Consider the following 23,442-nt stretch of genomic DNA (forward strand, 5'->3'; position numbering starts at 1 on the left):
GCAAAAATAAGGTATTTCTCAGATGCTTGTTTTGTGCTGGCTTGGCTCCCGTGTCATATATCACTCCCACTCTGTTGCGTTACAGCATCATTTTGTTGCCTGTGCCTGAGGAGCAGTATTGATATTGCGCTAGAAATGGGACCATGTGGGTTTGTAATGTAAGAAAGGCAGACATGGGGTGAAATAAATAAATAAAAAACGATAACCGAAGAGGCATTTTGTGCTGCCGGTAACTTCTAATTTTCCCTTTAGTGATTGTTATAATGCTTCACTAATGATCATTTGCACGAGTTCTATCTGATGAGCTGATGTCTGCGATAGCTTTTGGGATGGTCTTGCAAACTTTTTTTTCCCACCACTATTATATTGTGAATCTGCAAAAATAATAATAATGATAATAATTTTTAATCCGGTTACTGCTATACAAAAATTAAAGCAGAATGCATTTGGAGCTTTAAAAGAGATTTAAAAAAAAATCACATACAGCGAGCTTTTAGTTTAGCTGTAACATTTTCGCATCAACCCACAACTCCATCAGAATCCCATCAGATGTCTGCGCCTCCTGGCATCTTACATGTCTGGGAGCTCCAGTGTCTGCACCTTGGCGGCGTACATCAGCTCATCCTCCTTGGAGACCAGGACCTTCAGACCATCCGTAAGGAGTTGTTTGCTTAGGACACAGTTGGGAACTGACCAAGGGGACGAAAAGCGGCAGGAAAAAAAATAAAAAATCAGCATCTTTTCTACCGTCTTCTGCTTTAAAAGCCAGAGGGTTGTCTTACGCTGCGGACTCTTGTTGCCTGGTGAATGACTGCTGTCCTCCTCTCCCTCCGAGAAGCTGCTACCATCCATCTGAAAGCCCTCGTCGGCCGCAAAGCTCTCCAGCAGGCGACTCACCGCTCGTCCTTTTGGCTGTAGGTTGTAACATAAGGGATGTCCCGGATAAATATAAAAATACAATGGGTGCCGGTATGAATAAAAGAAGTGAGTTTGGGGACAGAAGGTAAGATAGCAGAGGGAGGGATTTTTTTTTTTACGTGCTACCCAAAGACGCACATAAGTGCACGGAACTTCACAGTGCATGTACAGCATTTTTCCCTCCGTGACAGCAGAAAGTGTGAGCCACTGCCGCCATCCCCCTCTTCCCACATCTTGTCTCCCATCCGCTCCTCCCTTAAGATGGCACAGCAGGAGGCCGGGATGGATGCAATGTGCTAAGTACTTTTAATAGTTCTACAGTAACAGTCCTCAGGGTGAGAAATCTGGGACAGTAAAACATCTCCAGGATTCTTAATAAAACGGTTGAAGGATGGGTGGTTTTCTTTGCAGAAAAACTGTCTGTAACTATATGAAAATGTTGCTTGGTAGTTTGCATGTGCCTTATGTATATATATCTATATACAGTATATCTATATCTGTATATATACATATATGTATATACATATATGTATATACATATATATATATATATACATATACATATGTATATATATATACATATACATATGTATATATATATACATATATATATGTATATATATATATACATATATATATGTATATATATATATATATATACGTATATATATACGTATGTATATATATATATATATATATATATATATACAGATATAGATGTACTGTATATAGATATAGATTTTTTTTTTAAATCCCCCTTTAATTCACTGAGGCCGGTGCAATACCTGCTGGTCTTTTGTCCTACGTCCCCTGCTGTTCTCCTCACTCTGTGAAGAATGTGCACCAGCTGACCAACAACTTCTCCTCTGTGTGAGAGACATAAGCAGAATCTTAAGTTTGTTTTAAAGGGTTCTGTTTTTGTCCATTCACAAGGCTCATTTTGTGGGGGGGAAAAATAATTTGACTACATCATTTCTTCACCCATAAGCTTTTTTGTATTATTTTTTTATTTTTTTATATTTTTTTCTAGAAAAATGAAAGTGCATTACCTTATTGATGGCTCCTCTCAACATGGTGCTCTTGCGGGTCGCCCTCTTCAGCCGCTCGCTGGTGGTTGGAAAGGTGGCGAGTCCAATGCTCCTGCGGTAGCGGTTGCCTCTGGTCCCAAGGCTCCCCCACCGCGGCTCCTTAAGTCTGGACACACATGGCCTTCTGATGCCCTCAGGCCGGTGTACTTCATGATAGCTTTTGATTGCAGTGCCCAGACCCAACCTGCAGGGGGGCTTCTTCCTGACTTTGACCTCCCCTTCGGCTCCGGACAGACACTGGGAGCCTGCGCAGTTCAATTAGAGAAACAGATTTAGACCCAAGCTAGCAAGCCTGGGGGTGAAACATAAAACAGATGCTTCCCGCGAAGATTTGCGGGGCAGCTTTGTTGTTAGTGAATTGTTTTTTTCAAAAGGCCGTCTTACCATAAAGCTCCTGTCTCTGTTTCTTGTTTCTGGCTTTCTGATTGGCCTCCAGTTTGACGACAGATGAGGGACTTGGACCTGTCAGCGAGGAGCTAGAAGTTACGTCTCTGGGTGGTTGTGCTCTGTAGTCTTGACCCTCATCCGTATCGTAACTGCCTTCTTCCTCTTCGTCTCCTAGTAGAACGGACAAAACACGCAGCTCTGTGATACTGCTGTAATGTTTTTTTTATAATGTTGCACTGCTACTTAAATCTACCATTTGATGTATTTTTAAATCAAAAACTAATCTTATTTGACATTATCTTCAGCCTCTCAGCGTATGCAAATGCTATGACTCGATCTACTACCTAGTTTTTCACACATTCTCCAAAAGCAGTAATGGTAGGATTTTGTTTGAGTGAGTCTCTCATCGGCCATTCTCTGCTCTTTCCCTCACGTTGTTCAACACCAGGGTTTTCAAAGGCTCTCACAGATAAGTGTCCACAGCTCGGCCTGCAATTGTTACCTTGGCCTGTCAGCCAGGCCACTCACTTGTGTGCTACATGTCCACGCACCCCCCCCTTTCTGTTCATGGACATTCAAAATCAAAACACCTGTTTTTCTTACTATGATAGAGTTACGCTAAAAGAAATGGCTTAGAGCTTTTGTTCTGGTGAATCAAATTTAAATGTTAATGTAACTCATGAGCCCCGTCATGGTAAAATCATTATTTCATATGTATGCATGTGACGGTGAGCCAGCAAGTGTTGCACACCTTAGCCGTTCGAGCTGGTATTCCAGTAGATGGGTGCGTTTTCCGGAACGTCTCCTCCTGTACACTCCTTTCCCTCTCCCTCTAATACCCCCAAATGAATGTTTAGAGTGCAGCGCACTTGGAGTCGCAAGACTGATGAGGCCCCAAAGTAATTAAAGAATTCATGCATATGTAGTATGAATCACGTGGCTTACATAAGCAGAGCAACCAGCAGTGAAATAAAAGCAGTTGATCCTGGAATAGAGGGAGAATTAACCTACTGATCTGCCTTTGTTTTGCAGATTTTAGTGCCTCTGCCGTGGGGGAAGCACAGCGTTTCTAATTAATTACTCAGATGATTATCATTATTATTATTAATGTCAAAAGTTACCCAAAACAAATCATGCAAGTGCTGTGTCCAATAATTGTGATTGCAATGTTATTTAAATGTCATTTTAACTGAGGTTATGATTTGTGCCAAAACTCCCCAACTGGATTTTGTTGTATAAATAATTGAGGGACATTTGTTTCCATCCATGTGTTTGTGACAGGTTGTCAAACATGCTTCTGCTGTTAACTCGGGGATGGGGAAACATTGGCTGTGCCCCGTGCCTTCTTTTTCTCATTCATAGCCATCGAGCAGCGAGCAGGAAAAAAAAATGTTGCAACATCTCCCTCTTTGAACCTGTCCAAGCAGGACTACCGTCTCACCTTGATCAGAGGAATCGCTCTCTGCAGGGGAGCTTTCTCCATCGTCCAGCGCCCCTGCTCTCTGGCCACGCAGAACCCTTGTTTTGCCTTGGCTCAAACAGGAAGAACTCTGTTGCTGGGCAGTTGATCCCTTTTTTCGTCCGCGGCGCACAGGGCCGGTCCAGCTCTCTTGGGGCCCGCTGTCCCCGCTGGCTGCTGAGAACATGCACCGAAACCAATCAGAGCTCAAATGTGGGCTAAGAGCAGTCAGTGGAATTCTGGCGGATGCGCGAATGAAAACACGGCGCTGCGCCTATTAAGTCGACGCAGCGTGAGGCACAATCAGCGCTGTGATTGCCAGTGTCTACCTGTGTCACTTTGTCCCCCAGACTCGCGCCTTGATTCGGCTTTGCTTGTGCTCTGGCTCCTGTGTCTGTACTTGGGGTTAGAGTTGCAGGGCGAAACCTCCTTGTCCCTGGAGCCCGTCCCTGAGAGATTCTTTTTAGCCTGGGCTTTCTGTTTGAGCTGAGTCACATCCGCGGCCAGCTTGGAGCTGAGCATGCTGTGAAGGCTGCTTTTTCTGCAGCCCTGCGCTTTTATCTGCCGCAACAGAGAGAGATGAGAGAGCGAGTGAGAGCCGGTTACGCTCTCGGTTACAGCGGCAGCAAAAAAGCGTCAGAACGTCAGAGGAAGAGGGCTCTCATTTGCTTGCACACAGAGAAGAAAAAGGAACAGACGACGGCGCAGCGAAAAAGATATTAATATGGAGTGCAGAGGATTTGACTCCTGAGGCTAGCACCTAATTAGAAATAGTGTGCAACAAAGGGGTATATCAAACGCAAAGAAACAAAGCGTGGCTCCTTTCATTCCTAGTCACACAGAGGACAGAAGGAAGAAGGACAAGGGGACCCTGACCTGCACGCAGCTGAGTCGCTCAAAGCCTCGACTGGACAGCCTCTTCTTCCTTTTCTGGCTGTCTCCGCCCCCTCCCAGGTCCTCTGGCGACAGGGAAAGCCCCGCCCCCATCGACCTGCCAGTCAAAACAAGGGAGAGGCATTCATTAGAAGAGGAACAGCGGCGGTTCAGGAGATAAAGGGGTAGGACATCACAGGAGAAAACAGAGTTGAGTCACCTCTCAGTGGGATCTTATAACTCTCCTCTCTTGGCCTGATGAATAGAATGGCTAAAAAAAAAAAAGACACTGGGAGCCCAGTTTCTGAACCAAGCGCTTGAAAAATTGTGATCTGACAAGGAACCTGGGATTGTCATAGGGCAGCGTGGCACGAGAAGCCTCTGCGATTTATCTCGGCGTTGTCTTTGCTGCCTGCGCTGACCGGCATGGCTGCCAAAGCTACAGCGGACGGTCGGAAAGGCCTCACATTTGTATGCAGCCCTGTTTTCCTCTGCAAATACCATAGCACGGGAGACCCGTCGCATTTTCACATTGCCCGTGGTGCGCAGCTTCCTCTGCACCGAGCTTCATAGGTCAGCCACTACAAACGCCCTTGAGTTTCCCCCCTGGAAGGCTGGCGGGCTGCACTCGAACAAAAGACCAACTTCCCTTCCGCTAATCACAGTCACAGTCTCAGTCTGAACAAGGGTTGAAATGAAAGTCGAGTTTGTTTTTCCTTTGTGGACATATTACCGCATTTTACCTCTCCCGCGCTACACTGGCTGGTGTCAACGCACACAGTGTGAGGTTGCACAGTTTGGGATGCGGCTCCCTCGATTGTGCGCACGTCCCGTAATCAGCGCGTGTCAGCCTGCATCCGTGGCAAAACATGAAGGAAATGGACGGACAGGATTGTCAGGCGGTGGCGACTGTCTGCCCACCGACTGACAGCATAGGCGGCGGTGAAGTGTGAGTTTGTCCCTGTGAGGCAGATCTCGCCACCGCTTGCCTTCCGCCGCTGACAAACACAATATGACAGAGTGTCTCTCTCTCTCTCCCTCTCTCACTCTCTCACTCTCTGTGGGGGGGATCGGTGGGGCTGAGTGTACAGTGACTAATTAAACAGAATTGATTAGCGGTGTTTGCTGGCGAGCAGGTTCTCTCCAGCTTCGCCTTCTCCTCCAACCTCCCCCCCATCAAAGCGGCGCAGCGAAGGACCCCACCGCTTTACCCCCACAGGAATAACAGAAGCAGGCGCAAAAGCAAACAATGCCAGGGTAAATTCTCAAAGGTGCACCGCTACAGCCATGCTTAATTATGCCAATGCATGGGATGCAAGAAAATGGGCCTGAATTTATCACTTGTCTCTGCCAGAAACATTTCCATTCTTTTTCCCAGATTCTGATTCCCGGACTTCTCAGCAATTTCATTTTTATTTTGTGGAAGATAGCTACAACTGGGCTGGAGGAGAATCAGAGGGCTGGACTAGTCAATCAAGAGTTTGATTTCTGCGAAGGGAGCAAAGTGCACCTTGGCTATCTTGACAGGAAAAACAAAAACAAAGAAAAGCAAAGACTGTGGTTCAAGTTTGAATTTGAAGGAAGATTAGTTCACTGTTTTGCAGCTTGCAAAGACTCTGCCATGCCTTTACCCTCCCTGCCACGCTCTTAGCTGCTGGGTGCTGGCCGGTTACCCTTTCCTTTGGGTACCAGTGTCACCCAGCATCAGCGTCCTGGACTCCACTCTGCGCTGGTCTGGCAAAAGGGCAGGGGGGCAGCGTTACACGGGCAGAAGGATAGCGGAGGCGACATCGCAGAGGGGCAGCTGGGAACACTGTGGAACACTGCCCAGAAACCACGGCAGAGGGGCAAAGGCAGAGGAAAGATGCAGGTAGGGTAAACACTGTGATGTGACATTTAGGGCCTTTCCAGAGCCTGGTGACAAGGCCAACAGATGCTTTGCCAGCAGACTTCCATCCCAAAGAACCGTCTCTTATTGTGTCCTCCTGCCAAACACCGAATAAAAATAGTCGCTGTGTTGAGAAAAAAAAAAAAGCTGATCCTTGCAATCTCTTAATTATTTAAGCTTTTTTTTTTTTTTTTTTTTTAAGGAATAGCACCACCCAGTATCTCCATATCCGTCTCCCTCATTATTTTTCCCCTCAGCCGCTCAGCTCGCTGTGCCACACACACACACACACACACACACACACACACACACACACACACACACACACACACACACACACACACACACGCGGACGATGTACGAGAGTTCTAAATGTCAGCTTATCATTAAGTGCCTGGACTGTCTGACCATCATGTTATCCTCTGGCCCCCCAGTGTCCCCGTGGGGCTATGGCGTGTCACATTGTAGCTGGCTGGGACAGATTACAGGAGAATTCACGGTACTCTAATTACATCCTCTGCCTGCATCCACTTCCCCCCACCCCCCACCCCATCCAACGCAGCCTAGCTGAGCTCAACACGCACTACAGTTATGCCACTGAGGTTTAGGATTAGCCAGGTTGACGCCTAATGAGCCCAATGAGCCATTTCCTGGGTATGTGCATGTCCATACGTTATTACTGCGCACAAGCAGACACGCTCGGCCGCCGCTGATTACGCAGTAGCACAAACAACACCAGGGCCGACTGGATGAGAATAGGCCTCTGGTGGACTTTTCTGGAATGGCTGATTTGCCTTCTCCCATTTCCTGTTTGTGCCGCCAAGTCCTTGTGCGACGTGAAGGATGTTGGTGCGTGCTATAAAGAGTGTTTGGCTTTGCAGCCGGCCCAAAGATTGGGATGAGTGGCACTCACTTGACTTTCCTCTGACCCTCGGATGAGGACACCAGACCTGCGATGAGGGTGGGCTTCCGCTTCCTGGGCCGGCCGGGTCCCCGTCGCGCTGGGCTGCGAGGCGTTTCCTCCTTCCTGTTTGAGCATGCAGATGATGTGTAAACACAAAGGCGAGACGGGGAGCTTTGCCGACCTGCCATGCACGCTCAGGATTCAAGAGTCGAAGCAGCGAGAAGAAATATACATGATATTTCCCAGCTGGCGGGAAATTCTTTGGAACTTTTAGTACGTTGGAAGTCTGTGAATGACAATGATGACGGGGAGCTTGAGGCGAGAGAGGTTGATGTCAGACTCACTGATGATCGTGCTTCCTTTGAAGTTTGGCCAGCTCCTTTTGCTTTTCCTTGTAGCGACGTTGCAGCTCAGCTAGCTTGACGCGCATTTCAAGCTCGGGACCTTCCATTGTTTCGATGGCACCCTTGGCTGGGCATACCTGAGATGCACATCATTGGCACTTAATTGCTTCAACTCAAAGAACCATAAAATAAGGAACTTTTTGCAGTACGTCAGTAGAGAGGCTCCACAGGTATATTTAGTACTCACTGGTTCGTTGCGAGGTGTCCAGTTGCACTTTCTACGTAAATTGAGGACCCTACGGGCAGGGAAGTTTTGACATGAACCAGTCCTGCTGCCGTCCTGGGGCCCCATCTCCAGTGCACGTGCTGTGGCCAACGTGGCGAGGCTCTGGAGGTCAAACATTAGCAGCTCATCCTCTGTTTGAAAGAAAGGAAAAACCAAGGAAAATACATTATGTCCCGTTACCGATACTTGGCTAGTCTTAACTAACTTTGCAGAACAGGATGCATTTGACTGTGTGTGTGTGTGTGTGTGTGTGTGTGTGTGTGTGTGTGTGTGTGTGTGTGTGTGTGTGTGTGTGTGTGTGTGTGTGTGTGTGTGTGTCAGTGTCACGCCAGGACTTCTGCTTTTGTCTGATTACACTTGCAGTTATCGTGTGGCACATCAAATAAACAGTGAGACAAAAAGACATTAAGTGAATCAGGCACATTAAACGTGCATGAGGAAACAGCGGCGTGCCATTTCAGGGGTCGTATCAATGTTGACTCACCAGATGCTGCAACGTCTGCGGCCATCTGGGCCAGACTCTTATATCACCCACCCTGCCCCGAGAACTAACTGCACTGTCTGCCATCACGTTATCAGGCTAGTCATGAATATTAGAGGTTGCAGCCATGTCATAGAGATGGATATAAAAAAAATAATAATTTTGTTCACAAAGAAATACACTGTTGTGCAGATTTTCCTAGCTTTTAGAGTGCTCATTTCTTGCGAAGTGGCTCCACATGTGCCACTTTGCTGAGCCGTCGACAGTATCGCATAACAAAGACGACAACAACTGACTCCAAATTCACTTGATGATACCCTTTTTATAGAGCCCTCTTTTGGGAGCTGTTAAATGCATTAGGATGCGGTGGGAAACACAAAACATCCTTTTGTATGAATAAAAAACAAAACGAAAACAAAACACATGGGCGCTTTGAAAAAACAAGGAAGCTTTTAAAGGCACTTTAAAACAATGGGGTCTAATTAGCCAGGCAATGCTCTAGGGTGCTGAAAAACATCGACGGCTTTTGCGATTACACACCAACTTCTACTAATGTGTATCAGAAAGAGGGAATCCACTTGCTGTGACTCCTTATTCTCCTTTTTCTATCATCGTATGTGAAAAGCCACATGCGGTTTCGTGTCTGTGCGCGTGTGTGTGTGTGTGTGGCCGCATGTGCAGCTGCGCACATGTGTAGATCAAACAGACAGGAAGGAGAGGCTGAGTGACAGTTCCCCAAGGAAAGCTGGGACCAGTGCGAGGGCAGGCGTGCACTCTTCTCCAGCTCAGCCTTGTCCTCCTGCCCCTTCTCCTGAGGCCTCCGCATTACTAGAACAGCCTTTTTAGAAAAATGAAAAAATGCCTTTAACACACCATAGAGGAGGAATGGCAAGGCTGTATGCAGGAGGTTTCTCTGGGGACGTGTTAGAATCCACGAGTGGCTTTCGAGACAGGAAGAGAGGAGTACCTGGGAGGAAGCAGGTGGCGACACAGGCTAGGCCCAAGGGGAGAGTGGGAGTTTGTCTCGGTGGACAGACAGAGGAGCAAGACGGTTGAACTATGAGAGGGAAGTTTGGGGGGGTGCGTGTGCATGTGGGTATGTATGTATAAGTGGTAGGAGACACGCAATCCCTCACCCTGGCTTTTACCACAGGTGCGCTTTTGTTGTTGCAGCTCCAGATCAGCCAGCTCACTGAGAAGCTCCATGCCCTGGTGAGGGTTAGGCTGGGCCGGGGCGGCTGACGGGGCGCTCATAGACAAAAGGGGAAACGGCGGCACGTCTGTGCAGAAGGCGGCGGCAATCAGCAGCTCCAGGCTCCAGTAGCAGGGCACGAGAGGCTTGTGGGACGAGGCAGCCATTGCCTGGCCGGGGCTGTGGACAGATGTGGAGGCAGGGGAGAGGCAGGCAGAGTCCGCTGAGGTGTCTGCGCATCCCGTCTCGTTGTTACGCTGCATTGCGTCCTGCGCTTCCGCCTGGAGGCCCGAAGACTGGAGAGTCTCGGGGGCGGCGGGTGCTGCAGGGGAGGCGGGGTCGAGCTCGATGATGGCAGGCGTATCCTGCTCTCCAGGCACGGTGACCTTTTGAGCGGGCTCCACCTGGCTCTCCTCACCCACCGCCTCATCATCCTCTTCCTCCTCCAAGGTGATGACAGCTGCTGGCCTCTCAGGCTCCTCTGTTGAAAGGGGGACTGGACAGGATGCAGCCTCGCACACCGGGCTCTCAGCAGGGGGGCAAACCAGGACCTCTTCCTCAGTGGGCCCCTGATCCCTCACCTCCTTTTCTCCAGACACGTAGTTGGCCCCTGTCACTGCCGCTACCTCCACATCCTGCCTCAGTTCCACAACTCCTTCAGCCACTCTTTCCTCCACTCCCTGCTCCATTTCCTTTGGAGGGAGAGGCTCCGGGAGCGGCCTGACCGTTGCCTGGCAATCCAGCTCCTCCTCCAGACTGGAAATGGACTGGGGAGCGTGATCAGTGGGCTCCACTTGGACCGCTTCCAGGTCAGCTGGTTCAGCCAGCCGAACATCCTGGGGAGAGGGCCCGTTTCTGTAGCCCATGGACATTGCGGGGTAGGTGTATCCCGGGGGCAGATCTGGGTGTGAAAGAAGTAGATTCACCGTCAATCCTTTTCACATGATTATTCAAGTTTAAAGTCACCTGCATCTGATATCCCAGCTCAAATAAATTGGAATTTGCAAATTATTTTAAGATGGCTTTTTGTATGTGTCACACATTTAAAAAAAAAAAGAAGACATTTTCACACAGCAGACCCGTTCCTAAACCGAAACGCCACCCCCACCTCCTTCATCGTTACAAGGAGTAAAACTTGATATCCCGGGTAAGATTGGAGCACTTCATGAAACACTGCCTGCTGTTTAAAGTGGGCCAGGCTGTTGGTCTAGCGGAGCACCTGAGAGAATTCCTCTGGCACGCGGTGGCCGTTAGCCAGACACATTAATGATGATGAAGCGAGCACAGCGCCTGTGGAAGAGAGGTGATGGCTGCTATTGAGGTCTTTCTCTGACATTAGGCGAGGTACTGGAAAGCTCCAGCTCAGCCAGCAGCCATTTTCTACAGCTTTGACTTGCTCAGTCAATCAGGAGCTTGCCAGCTATGCCGCCCACGCACGAAATGGCAACGCGGAGTAGGGCGCTCCTCGTGGAGGGGGATGCAAACTCCCATTAGTATCAGTGATAAGTGACCTTGTTTGTAAATACGGAGAGATCCTACACAACCAGTCGTCTTGTAGCAACAACAAAGAGCAACTGCCAGTTAGTGTTCTGCCACATAAAGAAAGTAGACAGCAGGGTTCTCAGCAGTGCTGAGAGTGTTTCTAACTCCTTTCGTTGGGGGGGCTTGTCAATGGCCGTCTTGCACATGGTTCATTCTTGTGCTCACCAGGCTCCAGAGACTCTGGGTATTCCTGCGTTGGCTGCCCCTCTCCTCGCTTATCCTGGGATTCAACTCCTTTGGGCATCTGAGGCGGGACGGGGCTGATGGCAGGGGAGTGGGGCACGGCCGCGGCAGGGCTCGGGGCCGGGCACGGTGTGGACGGAGTGCTTTTGGGATGCGGTCGCAGCGACGGGGACTGGCAGCAGGGCGACAAGTGGGCGGCGCACGCCCCAGCGGGGGAGCTGTTCCTCTGCGGTGGGTTGTACGAGTAGGGCTTGGCTGGCTTTGACATCCTGGGCTCGGAAATTAGCTCTTCCAGCTCGACCGAGGGCTCGCTTGGCCTCTTTTGCACCTACAGAAATATAACAGAGTTATTTAAATATCTCAAGCATGTATGGGGGAGTTTAAAAATAGTGCTTTCCGACAGATGAACCTGACTCATGAATGACTTGCACAGCTTGACTCTTGTTTTTTCTATTTTTTTTTAACCATCAATGTGATTTATGCATGTTTTAAAACATATGTGTCATAATTTGCCTGAATCACCTGTGAATTGTGAGTGGGGTGATGTTGCATGTCCATTCCATGCACAGCTCTGTGCAGTTGCTGCTGCTGCTGTTGCTGCTGTTGTTGCTGTGTCTGCAGCTGCGGTTGCTGCTGCTGCTGCTGCTCCTGGGTCGGAGGCTGCTGCGGCGGCTGCTGTGACTGGTGGCTCTGGTGCTGATGCTGTAGCTGTTGGTGTTGCTGGAGAGCATACAACTCCTGTTGCCGTAGAAACTGGGATCGGGAGTACACAGCGGGATGCTGCATGTGGGAGGGTGGGCCCCGGGTGCCGTACACAGGGGGCCAGAGCCCCGGCTGCTCCATCACATCTAATGAGGAAAAAGAGGAGGAGGAATGTGACAAAGCAGGCGACCAGAAATGAAGGCACACGCATACAAATAGCACCTTTTCCGCTTGGATCCCTGCACACTGCGCAAACAATAAGCCACAATATCATGTTACCCATATCCCTCATTATCCAACTCCCACATACCCAATTTGAAACCATAAGACCAATATGAATCATTTAAAAATGATTGTATTCACAGTTTATAGCTGCGACATGAAGGAAAAAAATCTCTTCCAAAATGAAAAAGAAGATTTTGGACTGCACAGAACATTTCCCCAGGCAGCAGCAATCCCACACTCTCTTCCCCCGCTCTCTGCAGAAAGCTGTCTCCCAAGAACTGCTTGGAGAATTGAATGGAATGCTGGGGGAAAAAAAATCATGAACAGATGATGATGGTTGGATGAATGGTCAAACTGCAGCGGTGGAAGCGCATGTTGGTCTCGCCGGAGTATTTAGCAAAGACCAATGTGACCGAAATGTCCAACCTGCCCGGCCAAATCACACAGAAGGGTCTGCAGAAGGGCTCAAAAGGAAGCCCAGTTCCCATGACTTCAGCAAAGCTTTCTCATAATGTGGCCTTGCAGAAACTGGTACAAACTTGAGGTGGTCTTGGTGCAATGATAGCGGTCCCACTTGGAATGAAGTGGGCTTTACGCTACAAGAAGCTACTTTAGGGATTTTATTGTGGTCCCTTGCAGTCTTTGCACCAATCCTTCCCTTTACCCTATGTTTGTGGGATGCACCAAAAATCTCAGACATGTTACGTGCAACTGATTTCAGTTCAAGAAGAACTTACACAGGCTGTTTCAGCAAATTTAAAATATTTACATCTTTTTCCGAGCTGTGTCTGCTTGTGAACCATATTTGTATGGTTCATGTAAAGTTCAAGTTTGGATTGTCCCAGTATGGGCAGTATGTTAAAAAGTGTGAGCCCATTAAGGTTCATCCGCAGTCATCGTGGGATCACCACCCACAGGATTCCCAACGATTCTTTTAACGTTTGCCCCTGATGAGCACTGAAATAACATCATGCGAAAGAGCAGCCAGTGGGAGGCAAAGCGTTACAGTATGGACCGCAATTACTTGATTGTCTAACTTGGGGAGATTTACATTTGTGCGGCAGATTATATGTTTGTATACATAATGTGCGAGTTGCGTGGCAGCCCATACAATGGTTTAAGTGCGCTTGGAGGACTTATTACGCATACGTGTCACAAAGCACAGTGAGATTGTGGCATACCCAGGTGATGGGTCGCGGGGTGGGCGGGAGGCTCAGTTGGCAGGACCACTAGCTGGGCGGAGGGGTCCTGAGGCAGGGGCAGGACTGGCTGCAGAGGGCCTGGCATGGTTGCAGAGAAACCTGGGGGTAGATTCTGGTGCAGGGCTGTGTGACCTATGCCTGTTAATATAAAGGATGTTACATTTATATATATATACCAATGTCAATTTAATAAACAATTACAATAACGTGACATCATAAAAGTAGAAGGTATATACGTTTAGTTGAACAAGGTGACATAAAAGTATGATTGATGATTAAATCATCATAAATAAAACCCCTTTTGTTTTGACCTATCCAATAAATTCTTTATAGGATCTGGGAAATTGAATAAGTGGACCATAGGTTAAATTTAAACGTGGCATCTTTCCTCAATCACCCTTACCATAGGAGTGTCCTGTCATCCAGAGGGATGGGCTTCCAGTTCTTGGCATCCAGTGATGGTGAGCAGAATGTGCAGAGGGGTCTCCTAATTGGCCTGACTGCAGGGAGGTCCCGCCCGGGACCATAAGATGAGAGGGGAGGTCTCCGTGGCAGCTGTTGGTAGGGTGGATTCTTGCAAACTCCACCCTTTCCTTGTTATCCCTGATGTTGGTGCAGGACAAAGAAATAGCAATAAAGACCTCGATGCTAAATGCTTGTCACTGTTGTGTAGAGTTTACTTCACAGATGTGATGAAAACTAAATGCTTAAACAAGGGCAGCTAAGTGTGCTGTATTTTCCTGGCATGATTAGTCATTTAAAGCAACTCCACTGGAGATCTAAAAATGTGTTATGTGGGACCTTTAAAGCATTATGAAATCTCCTTTTACTGCCTACCTGATAAAAGTATCCCTCTGTCTGTCCAGGCAGGTCAGACCTATTTGTTCTCCACTCAGTCTTTTCCTCTCCTCTTCAACGGTGGGATCCGAGGGATACATGGAGCGGGTTGGTCCTTTGAGAAAATCATTAACCATTAGCATTCACGGTTGTGCTCCCTGGTGAAGACATATTCCCGGGTCTCTCATTTCTCACAATTCAACCCTGAGCCACCAGAGACCTGTACCAGCGGTGCTGCTTATTAGCTTTTACTATTATACAGAGTTTGTGTTTTAGGGGCAATTTCATGCGCCTTTATTATTACACACTTTTTCCAGTTCATTTCATTTTATACCACCCATACCTCTAGAGCTTCCCCCAAAAACTGTAACCATACTTCTACCACTGTCGCTGCGAGGATGTTATGTTTTAGTTTAAAGGAGAAAAGAGGCAACACATCACTCAATGCGGCAATGTGTAGCAATGTGAGTGGGTGGACGGTGAATTCGGATTACAATGAGGACGCATACTTTATGTTGCTGATTGAGCACCCTTAACACATTTCATGCAGTTGCAATACAATTAATTTTAATTGGGCTCTATATTTTATGCTGCGCATGACCGCTGTAGTGGTTCAAAACATAGAAAGGCAGTAATCTTGGTGTTTAGCTTACTTTGGTTATGTTTAATAATAATTTATAATGCTTCTCGTACAGAATTAAGTAAAAGTAGCAGAGCCTTAATGGAGAATGTTGGGAGGGGGTTTGTCAATTAGAGTCATATCACACATGAAATCTTTATGCTTTTCATTGAAATATACAGGTTCCCCTTCATCAATATTTAAAGCAATTTTAGTTTGGTTTTGCACAGCTTGGTCAGTCAGTAATCCTCCACACATAAAGGATCACTGTGCCTTTACTTTGGATATATGTGACACTGGCCTCTCTCTCCCCGCTCACCTTTTACTGAGGGATGGACCCTTCCATGTCGGCTGTTGGGATGAGTGTCCGCTGAGCGACAAGGAGGTTCCCTTTGTCTGGCCACAGCCACGGCAATACCTACCGGCGGCTGCCGCACTGCCTCGCTCTCCCCGTGACCCGCTTCCCCCATGTCCCGGCTCCGCCCACTGCAATCGGGACGCTCGCTGTCATTCGCCGGCCCCTTTCTGGATGGCAGAGTCTGTTTGTTGCCCTGCAAGGCACAGCTGCCGCCAGGCGGACCGGACTTAAGGTTTCCCAACCCGCCGAAGGGGCTCTTGTGGGAGAGAAGCAGCGGCTGTTGCTGGTTGCTGTACTTCAACAAGCTTTTCATGGCACTGCTCTCTCCCTGGGTTGGTCCCTGGGACTCGGCTGGCTGCTGCTGCTGCTGCTGCTGCTGCTGCTGTTGCTGCTGCTGCTGCTGCTGCTGCTGACTGAGTGGTGGTACAGGAGGAGGCTGCGGTGGAGGAAGAGTCATCCCAGCCTGCTGCTGTTGCTGCTGCTGGGTGTGTTGGCTCCCAGTGTTCCCCAACTCCATGTAGGACTTCCTCTGCTCTTCCTCCGGTTGTGGCATGTGGTGGGGCGGCCTCATGGCCCAGGGTGGCACTAGGGGCTGCTGGTGGTGGTGCTGCCCACCACTGTTGTTATAACCGTAAGGAGACATATCCATCTTCCTCTTTAGCTCTTGATTCGCTCCCTGGTTCATCTCAGCAGGGGAGGGAGCGTCCGGGCCAGGCCGGCCATGCTGCTGGTGTCGTATCCTGGCTACTTTCTGGCCGTCCCTCTGTAAGGAGCAGCTACCTCCAGGACCAGGGCCATGACCGGCTGCAGCACCGCCGTGTTGGCCCATGCTTTTACTTCCGAGTGGGGAGGAGTTGGGTGGTGGTCCTGGGTGGGAACAGTCTCTGTATGGAGAAGTGTTGACTGAATGCGGGACCGAGTGTCTCGCTTTGGGCCCCTGGGGGAGCGAGGGTCTGAACACATCCATGTCAACGCCACTGTTGACACACTCAGCGCTGCGGGAGCGCACAACCTGGTGTTGTTGCTGCTGCTGCTGCTGCTGTTGCTGAGGGTGAGGAGGCTGCTGTAGTTGTGGAGGTGGAGGAAGTTGTGAGGACTGAAGGTGTTGGTGGTGGGACTGCATCCATTCTGGGGCCTTGTCCGTCTTTCTGTATGTGTGCTGCTGTTGCTGTTGCTGTTGCTGTTGTTGTTGCTGTTGCTGTTGCTGTTGCTGCTGTTGCTGTTGCTGTTGCTGCTGCTGCTTTCTGTGCCAGCTGCTATGATGCCCACCGCCCCCATTCTTTTCCGTCACCTTGTCCTTGGCGTTTCCGACGCCGACACCCTGGCAGTCAGGGTTACCGAGCTGGAACGGCCCACTAGATTTGTCCCCAAAGTCTGCCACAGATGGCACAAATGTTGGACCGCTGACTTTGGGCTCGCGGTCCATGCCGACTGGCCCCCTTTCATGCGAAGAAGCAGGATTGGCTAGAGGGGCAGGAGGCGGGGAGCAAAAGAAGTCCGGATGGTGGTGCGTGTGGTGCGAGTGATGAGGGTGGTGCGGATGCGTGGGGTGAAGCTGGAGGCAGTGGAACCCACCTGGGTGGGCGTGTGTGTGAGGCGGGGCGTGAGGGGGCCCGTGCGAATGGGGGTACCCGCCCCCAGCGGTGGAGCCCATGTGCAAGGGCGGGGGCATGGAGTAGGACAGAGAGTGGTGCAGCGGCGCCTGACCCCTTTCCAGACAGTCTGGAAGTTGTTCGCTGATCCTCATCTCGCCACTGATCCCTTCTTTAGTGCAGCGACTGCTGCTGCTGCTGCTGCCGCTGCTGTTGGAGCCCATATGTCTGCCTTGGCTGTTGCCCCCGCCACCAACCCTGGCCCCGAGGGCTGTGCCCTCCCCCCCACAGCTGGGCATGGATGCCTTTGACCCCGATCCAGTCGGCGCGTCGCCGTTTTGCATCTTGCCATTGTGCAAGCAGGCGCTGAGGGGCTTGCCCATACTGTGGGGGTGCTCCTTGTTGTACTCCATGGCGAGCGACACCTTGTGCCTCTCCAGGGCCCGACTGTTGACCTCCTCCAGGGGAAGTGGGTGCTGTGGGTAGTGCGTGTGTTGCTGATGGGGATGGGAATGGTGGTGGTGTGTGGGCTGGGGCGGCTGGTGCGCATGGTGCTGCTGTTGTTGTTGGTGGTGGTGTTGGTGGTGGTGGTGGTGCTGTTGCTGCTGCTGCTGCTGCTGCTGCTGTTGCTGCTGCCTCTCCTTAGCTTCCTGTTTGCTACTGGACCTCTCCTTGTCCTTGACGGGCGCCACTCCTCTCTCCACAGAGCCGTCTTTGAGACCTTTATGCAGAGACGCCCCTATCCCAGGATCTCTGTCTCGGCTGCAGGAGCCCTGCGAGTGTCCTGAGCCCGGCCTGGAAATCGGTGGCAGGCTGTGATTGCCTGAGATGAGCGGTGGTTGGGACGGGAGGCCTCGCAGATAGAAGTTCTCTAGATAGGCAAAGAATTCAGGCAGGTAAAGGCAAGTGCATTAGCACAGAAAGAAAATGGCAGTGTCCAAATGTAATTATTAAACTTGCATTATATTGTCTCTAGGCATTCTTACCAGTATCCTCTATCAAGTTACAGCTTGCTTTATTGTTTAAATTGTCTCATTTTCATTTACAAAACAAAAAAAACAAACAATGCCTCACCTTTTTGGGTGTCATAGAAACGGTGCTGCCCATAGATCACTCCGCTGTTGGCATGGTGATCCAAGTGGCTCATGGGAAGGAAAGTGTGGGCCAGGCTCCCTGAGAATCGAGGATACCCTGGGGCTGCTGACATGGATAACGGGAGAGAGGCAGGGAATTGATAAGACGGGACAATCACCGCCGAGATGCAGTTAGCCACAGTAACCCACACTAATCCTTCAGGTTCAATGCAGCTGGTGGCGTTCAGAGGCAAACAAGTCCGAGCACTGTCTGTCACGTCTGCCTCTCCCACCCGTGTCTAGAATGCAAGCAGTGCAAGACAAGTGCTGTAATGTATATTCAAAAAAAAAGAAGAAAAAAAAGTGTGTTCTTTCGTCAGCGGCACCTCTGTCTGTCTGAACAGAATGCATTCGAAGCTCGTGTTTACAATAACGAGAAATGGGCTGGTCTTTACGAACCTACATCAGAGATAAGGGGGACATTTGGATGTCGAGCGTGGAAAGGCAACACCTGTTCGGACAAAGGGACGGCATCGCCATGACAACCTGCTCCCACTGTCATTGGAATGAAATAATGGACATTTCTCTGCCCCGCCACAATTCTTTTTTTTTTTTTTAAGGAATGTATTGAAAAAAAAAAGATTTTTCTGTATAGTGATCTAAAGTAATGGCTACAGCTGTGCCTCGACACAAAGAATAGCTCAGGAAAAAACAACCAGGAATCAGCTGTTCACAGCACCACTGTCCCTGTGACTATCAAGTTCACTTCCTCTGTCCTTGCACACGCACCTGTCTCACCCTCTGTCTTTAAAAAAAAACAAAAACACACAACTCATAGACAGTGTGGTAGGGTGTTTTTTGTTGGTGGGGGGAAAACATGGCTCTTCAAGCTAAATGAAAGTCAGAAGTATTTGTGTTGGCAAGCGCACGACCCGATTCCTGAGAGCCCCAGATGCAGTTCATTTGGCAGTGTGTGTGTGTGTGTGTGTGTGTGTGTGTGTGTGTGTGCATGCGTGCGTGCAGAATTGTGGTTTTAACAGGAGCTCAAAGTGTTGAATGTCTCACTTTTCTGCCGGTGGAACAATGGGTCCGGCGCTGCGAGCCCACTCTGGGGGCGTTGCAGTGGGTTTAATGACCCCCGTCTCAGCGCGGCCTCCGTATGTTCACATCTTAATTAATGAAATGCACAGAGAGGGCAAACAGCCAGGCGACGACACAGAAGGCGCTGCTTTCCAAGGAGGGCAACGGGGTGATAATTACATAGCGTCACGTTTCTCCCTTCTCGTTTTTTTTCTTCCTCTATTTTGTGCAAAATGTTTGTTTCATCGTTTCTTCGGCCTATTGCTCCATTCACTCTCTACCTCCCTTTGTCTTTCTCTCTCGCTCCCTTTTTCTCTGCTGTCATGATTAATAGGCGCACATACTGTACTTGTGCCAGGGGGAAGAGAGGGGAGGGGGGGCATCTTTTGTATAAGCAGGACATTTTTTCCTCTGATTTTGAGAGACACAGACGTAAAAGTGAGGTTTGGCTGTATATTTTTATCCCAGCCAGGAGATTTTTTCTTTATCCCCCCTTCAGCCCACCACCCTCTTTTTTTTTTTCTGCGGTAGCATGTTGTTTGCAAGCGTGACGATTGACGACGTAATCCCTTTTCACAGCACGGTCTGGCTGTGCCCGATAATGCCAACCCGCTCAGTTTCAGCGTGCCCTCCACTGGGGCGGCAAGAGGGAGACTGCTGGGCCCGGCAGAGCCCATTCAGCCATTAATCTGGCCTGGACAAGGGAAGCTGCTGCTGCTGCTCCTGCTGCTGATTCCTGCTGCTGCTGCTGCTGCTGCTGAGGCTGCAGGCGACGTGAGCAGGGTCTTAGACAGCACAGCAGAGGCGCTCTCTTGCTCTCCTCCCAGACACACAAACGAGTCCACGTTGGGAAGTAAATGACGGGGGGAGTTTTGCCGCGCAGGACCCCCCACCCCCTTTTCCGCCAGGAGCAGGGGGCGAGAGGAAGAGCAAACAGAGCCGCGTCCAGGGGGTTTTCCATAAGTTCTGAAGGTATTTCTCACGGCACGTAAGGTTGCAGGAAGCAGGCCGACAGGGAGGGCCAAGAAGAGAGCTGGATATGAAACGGCTCCCCAAAGGCGAAGGAGAACTGAGCCCGGCTGAATTAGAGGCAGGCCAACGGTGCTCTGCGTATTTCTCCGACTGACCTTTCTCCATCTTTTACCGCGCCTCTGTTACCTGAAAACACCACTCAGTCTCACGTAGGGTTTTTCAGGCCTCGCTTTACGAGGTAGAGGAGGAAATGAATGCTGAATGGACGCTTCATTCCTGAGAGATGCCTGGAAGGTGAGAGGAAAAAGAGAGCAAGGCAGAGGCGGTAGAGGACCAAGAAGAAGAGGAGGTGGAGGAGGAGGAGGAGCAGGCTTAGCTGCCTGTCAGGTCCACTAATTTAGAAAAAGTGACAGAACCATCAAGACACAGAAAGGGAGGAGGATGAGGAGGAGGGCCTCGGCGGAGGAGGGGGCAGCGCTGTGGTGGATCTCTTCAGGTTTGACTAATTGAAAGGAAGGGATGCAGCCTGGCACGGGAGAGATGGAGGGAGGGAGAGGAGGCATAAGTATGAAAGAGAGGCGAGGTGGTGGGGAGGGGGGGGCGTCTTAAATCCCCACAAAAGGAAAAAGCTAGCGACTGCTAGCAGCAGAGGGAGAGATGGACAACTGAAGATAGGCTTGGAGAGGCGTATCAAACAGAAGTGGATTAGACAGGTGGGTGCAGGCGAGTGTGGCACATGCATGCTTGTGTGTGTGTGTGTGTGTGTGTGTGTGTGTGTGTGTGTGTGTGTTGTGTGTGTGTGTCTATATGTGTTGACAGAGATATGAGGCTGCGATTGTTTTTGGCATAGCATAAGAAGTCATTTGGAGCATAGCCAGCTGGCCCGCAGCCTGTGGGGAGCCCGCAGGTTTTCTTTTCTCATTTCGTTTTGTTTTGGGTCCATTTTTCTTTTTTTTCTTCTTTTTTTTTCCCTCGCTTTAATTTTCCACTCAGCTAATTGAGTAGGGTTTACTCAAACACGAAAATGAGCCTTTCAAAACCTCAAAGGGTCTAATCAATTTAGCAGGTGTTATGAAATGTAAAAAAAAAACAAAACAAATAAATCTCTGTGAAATCCTGCTCCTTCTCTTTCAGGTAGGGCATCGAGGTCACATCTTTTCAACATTTTTTTTTTAGTTTATTGATGTTGTACCCTGACATTCTCAAAGTTTGGCTCTATATGTTTCACAAATATCTGCGGTATATGTAAGATGACACGCCGTGCAGCTCAGTTTTAGCAACACATTGAATTAGCTGAATGAGTGCCTGCTACTCTGGAGGCCAGTTTTTTTTCCCACATAAGCAGCTCAGAACTATGCCATCTAGTGGTGACAGCATATGGCCTCTGTCATGATTTCCTAAATTCAAGCCAACCTCCAATGTTGGTCGCTTGTCGACTTCAGTGCCCAAGGATAAATAAAAAGTTGGGCACCAGCGTTTGCGGTGCTTGGTCACACTGTGAGATCCAAAATCCTCTCAAACACGCAGTGTCTGAGGGACATAAATACAATCGCTGTTAATCCACATCAGCAGCTGGTTTAACAAGCCACTGAGATAATGATTGTTATCGATCGCTTCATGCGTGGTAGAGTCTGGCTGAAGAAAAGCAGAGACAAAAATATTCTGCGCCATGCAAGCCAGACACACTGGGATCGCGCGGTAATCTTTGAATTCTAAATTAAGCTGTTGTTGGATTTGCACGCAGACAGCCACTTCACAACTCACACTTACAAAGGGGAAGAAAGCGAGAGAACTTGTTTAAGGTTACAAAGTGAGGAACAAATGCGCAGACACGTGCAAAGCACAAGTCAGTGCCGACTCCGCCGCCGCTGGTGGTGGGGTTCGGCTTTGACACCCGGAGAGAGCAGGCAGGAGTCTGGGTAATTGTGCCGCTCATTTTGATGACTTGCTTTTTATGCAAAACAGGGAAAAGACAATATGCAATTATCCTGAGAAGGGAACAGCTGAATGCGGCTGATGAACAGTCTGGATTCAATCATGCTCTTAGTGCGTTATATGCAATTAAACTGCAATAGAGATAATAGCCTCCATTGCCAACTGAGTAATAATCCCGGTCATAATCACCTCCATTACTTTTATTAGGCTTAGCGTTATCATCATCGCTCTTATTAATATTATTTTACTTTTTCGCGAGAAGAAAATCTTTGTCAAAGAAGCCGGGAAATTATGGGACGCAGGTGACTTATAAATTAGTGTGTAGAGAGTAAAAGTCCCTCTGACTTTGTGTTTACTTGGAGTCAAACCCTGTCTGACCAATGCACCTGCGCACTGACTCAGGCCCCTTGTGGCCAGTGATGAGAGTGCAGTGAGGGGTGGGAGGTAAGTGGCTGGGAGGCATCCATTGGTTTACCACAGACATTTAAAAAAAAAAGAAGAAAAAAAAACAGACAGCAACTCAGCTGCACTGCTCTCAATCAGTACCACACATCAAGCAACTGGGGCGCTGCTGATCAGTGACCACGAATAACAAAACGCTCCCCACTGGCGTCAGCCCCCTGGACTAACAGCTGGGCTATATTTAGAAAATAAATAAACAGAACACGGCTGAAAAAACAAGAGTCTGCTCACTTCGGAGAACCCTAGTCAGCTGCATTGGCACTGCGCAGCCATTGGGATGAGTCGCCGCCTGTAGATCACACACACGTGAACGTGAGGGCGACAAAAGTGGAGTGACTAATTGCTGCCATCAAGCAAGTCTTGTGTGTACCGGTCTGAGCGTTTCAGAAAGTACAAAAAGCAGCAAGAGTATTTTTCCTCTCTGTCACGGTTTGACTCCTTGGCTTTATCCAAGCAGAAATATGTTGTGTTTTCCCGGCTGTGGGTTTGCGTTTATGCGACTGTGCGAGCGCGAAAGCCGGGCTTTCCTAATGCAAGAAACCACCCTATTAAACTGCGATAGAGTCTGCCTCTGAAAGCCCCTGCAATCTCTGCAACTTTCCGTCGGCCGCGCAATTTGCATGTGCAGCCGCAGAGAGGCTTGAGTGACATTCCTGCTGACGCGAGACAAACAAACGTAAGATTCCTTGGCTGAGTGTCCGACCCCGTATCCCCATCCAGAAACCATGGCACGGCGCTCCGTCCCAGGCACACTGGGGCTGAGCCTATTTTGGTGCACAAATAAAAGGGTGGGAGTCTGGCTCATGCGAGATGATTACAAGCCACGCTTTGGTGGAAACC

The 23,442-nt window shown here is 49.3% G+C and overlaps 1 protein-coding gene and 1 long non-coding RNA gene across 6 annotated transcripts in view; one reads left to right on the forward strand and one right to left on the reverse strand.

Moving 5' to 3' along the window:
- LOC142887010 (uncharacterized) overlaps nt 1-17,924 on the forward strand; it is a 51,961-nt gene extending 34,037 nt beyond the window's left edge. The window contains exon 4 of the long non-coding RNA XR_012926481.1: nt 17,787-17,924. This is a non-coding gene — a long non-coding RNA (uncharacterized LOC142887010). The remainder of the gene's footprint in view (nt 1-17,786) is intronic.
- Nucleotides 1-23,442, reverse strand: part of bahcc1a (BAH domain and coiled-coil containing 1a) — a 61,623-nt gene that overhangs the window by 6,263 nt on the left and 31,918 nt on the right. For 2 of the 5 annotated variants that reach the window (XM_076024320.1, XM_076024324.1), the window contains 19 exons: nt 18,155-18,280; nt 15,450-17,951; nt 14,512-14,626; nt 14,078-14,277; nt 13,654-13,812; nt 12,068-12,393; nt 11,528-11,873; nt 9,765-10,721; nt 8,109-8,278; nt 7,862-7,998; nt 7,527-7,640; nt 4,729-4,843; nt 4,182-4,413; nt 3,835-4,029; nt 2,391-2,564; nt 1,968-2,251; nt 1,704-1,784; nt 783-912; nt 575-689 (listed from right to left, as the gene is read on the reverse strand). In XM_076024320.1, coding sequence (XP_075880435.1) covers nt 575-689; nt 783-912; nt 1,704-1,784; nt 1,968-2,251; nt 2,391-2,564; nt 3,835-4,029; nt 4,182-4,413; nt 4,729-4,843; nt 7,527-7,640; nt 7,862-7,998; nt 8,109-8,278; nt 9,765-10,721; nt 11,528-11,873; nt 12,068-12,393; nt 13,654-13,812; nt 14,078-14,277; nt 14,512-14,626; nt 15,450-17,951; nt 18,155-18,280 — 6,478 coding nt within the window. The remainder of the gene's footprint in view (nt 1-574; nt 690-782; nt 913-1,703; nt 1,785-1,967; nt 2,252-2,390; nt 2,565-3,834; nt 4,030-4,181; nt 4,414-4,728; nt 4,844-7,526; nt 7,641-7,861; nt 7,999-8,108; nt 8,279-9,764; nt 10,722-11,527; nt 11,874-12,067; nt 12,394-13,653; nt 13,813-14,077; nt 14,278-14,511; nt 14,627-15,449; nt 17,952-18,154; nt 18,281-23,442) is intronic. The other 3 variants (XM_076024323.1, XM_076024322.1, XM_076024321.1) reach the window with 3 other exon arrangements.

The sequence above is a fragment of the Nelusetta ayraudi genome, unplaced genomic scaffold (genome assembly GCF_046127955.1).
Source record: "Nelusetta ayraudi isolate G7.1 ecotype Tasmania unplaced genomic scaffold, CSIRO-AGI_Nayr_v1 ptg000016l, whole genome shotgun sequence".
In the NCBI taxonomy this organism is placed as follows: Eukaryota; Metazoa; Chordata; class Actinopteri; order Tetraodontiformes; family Monacanthidae; genus Nelusetta; species Nelusetta ayraudi.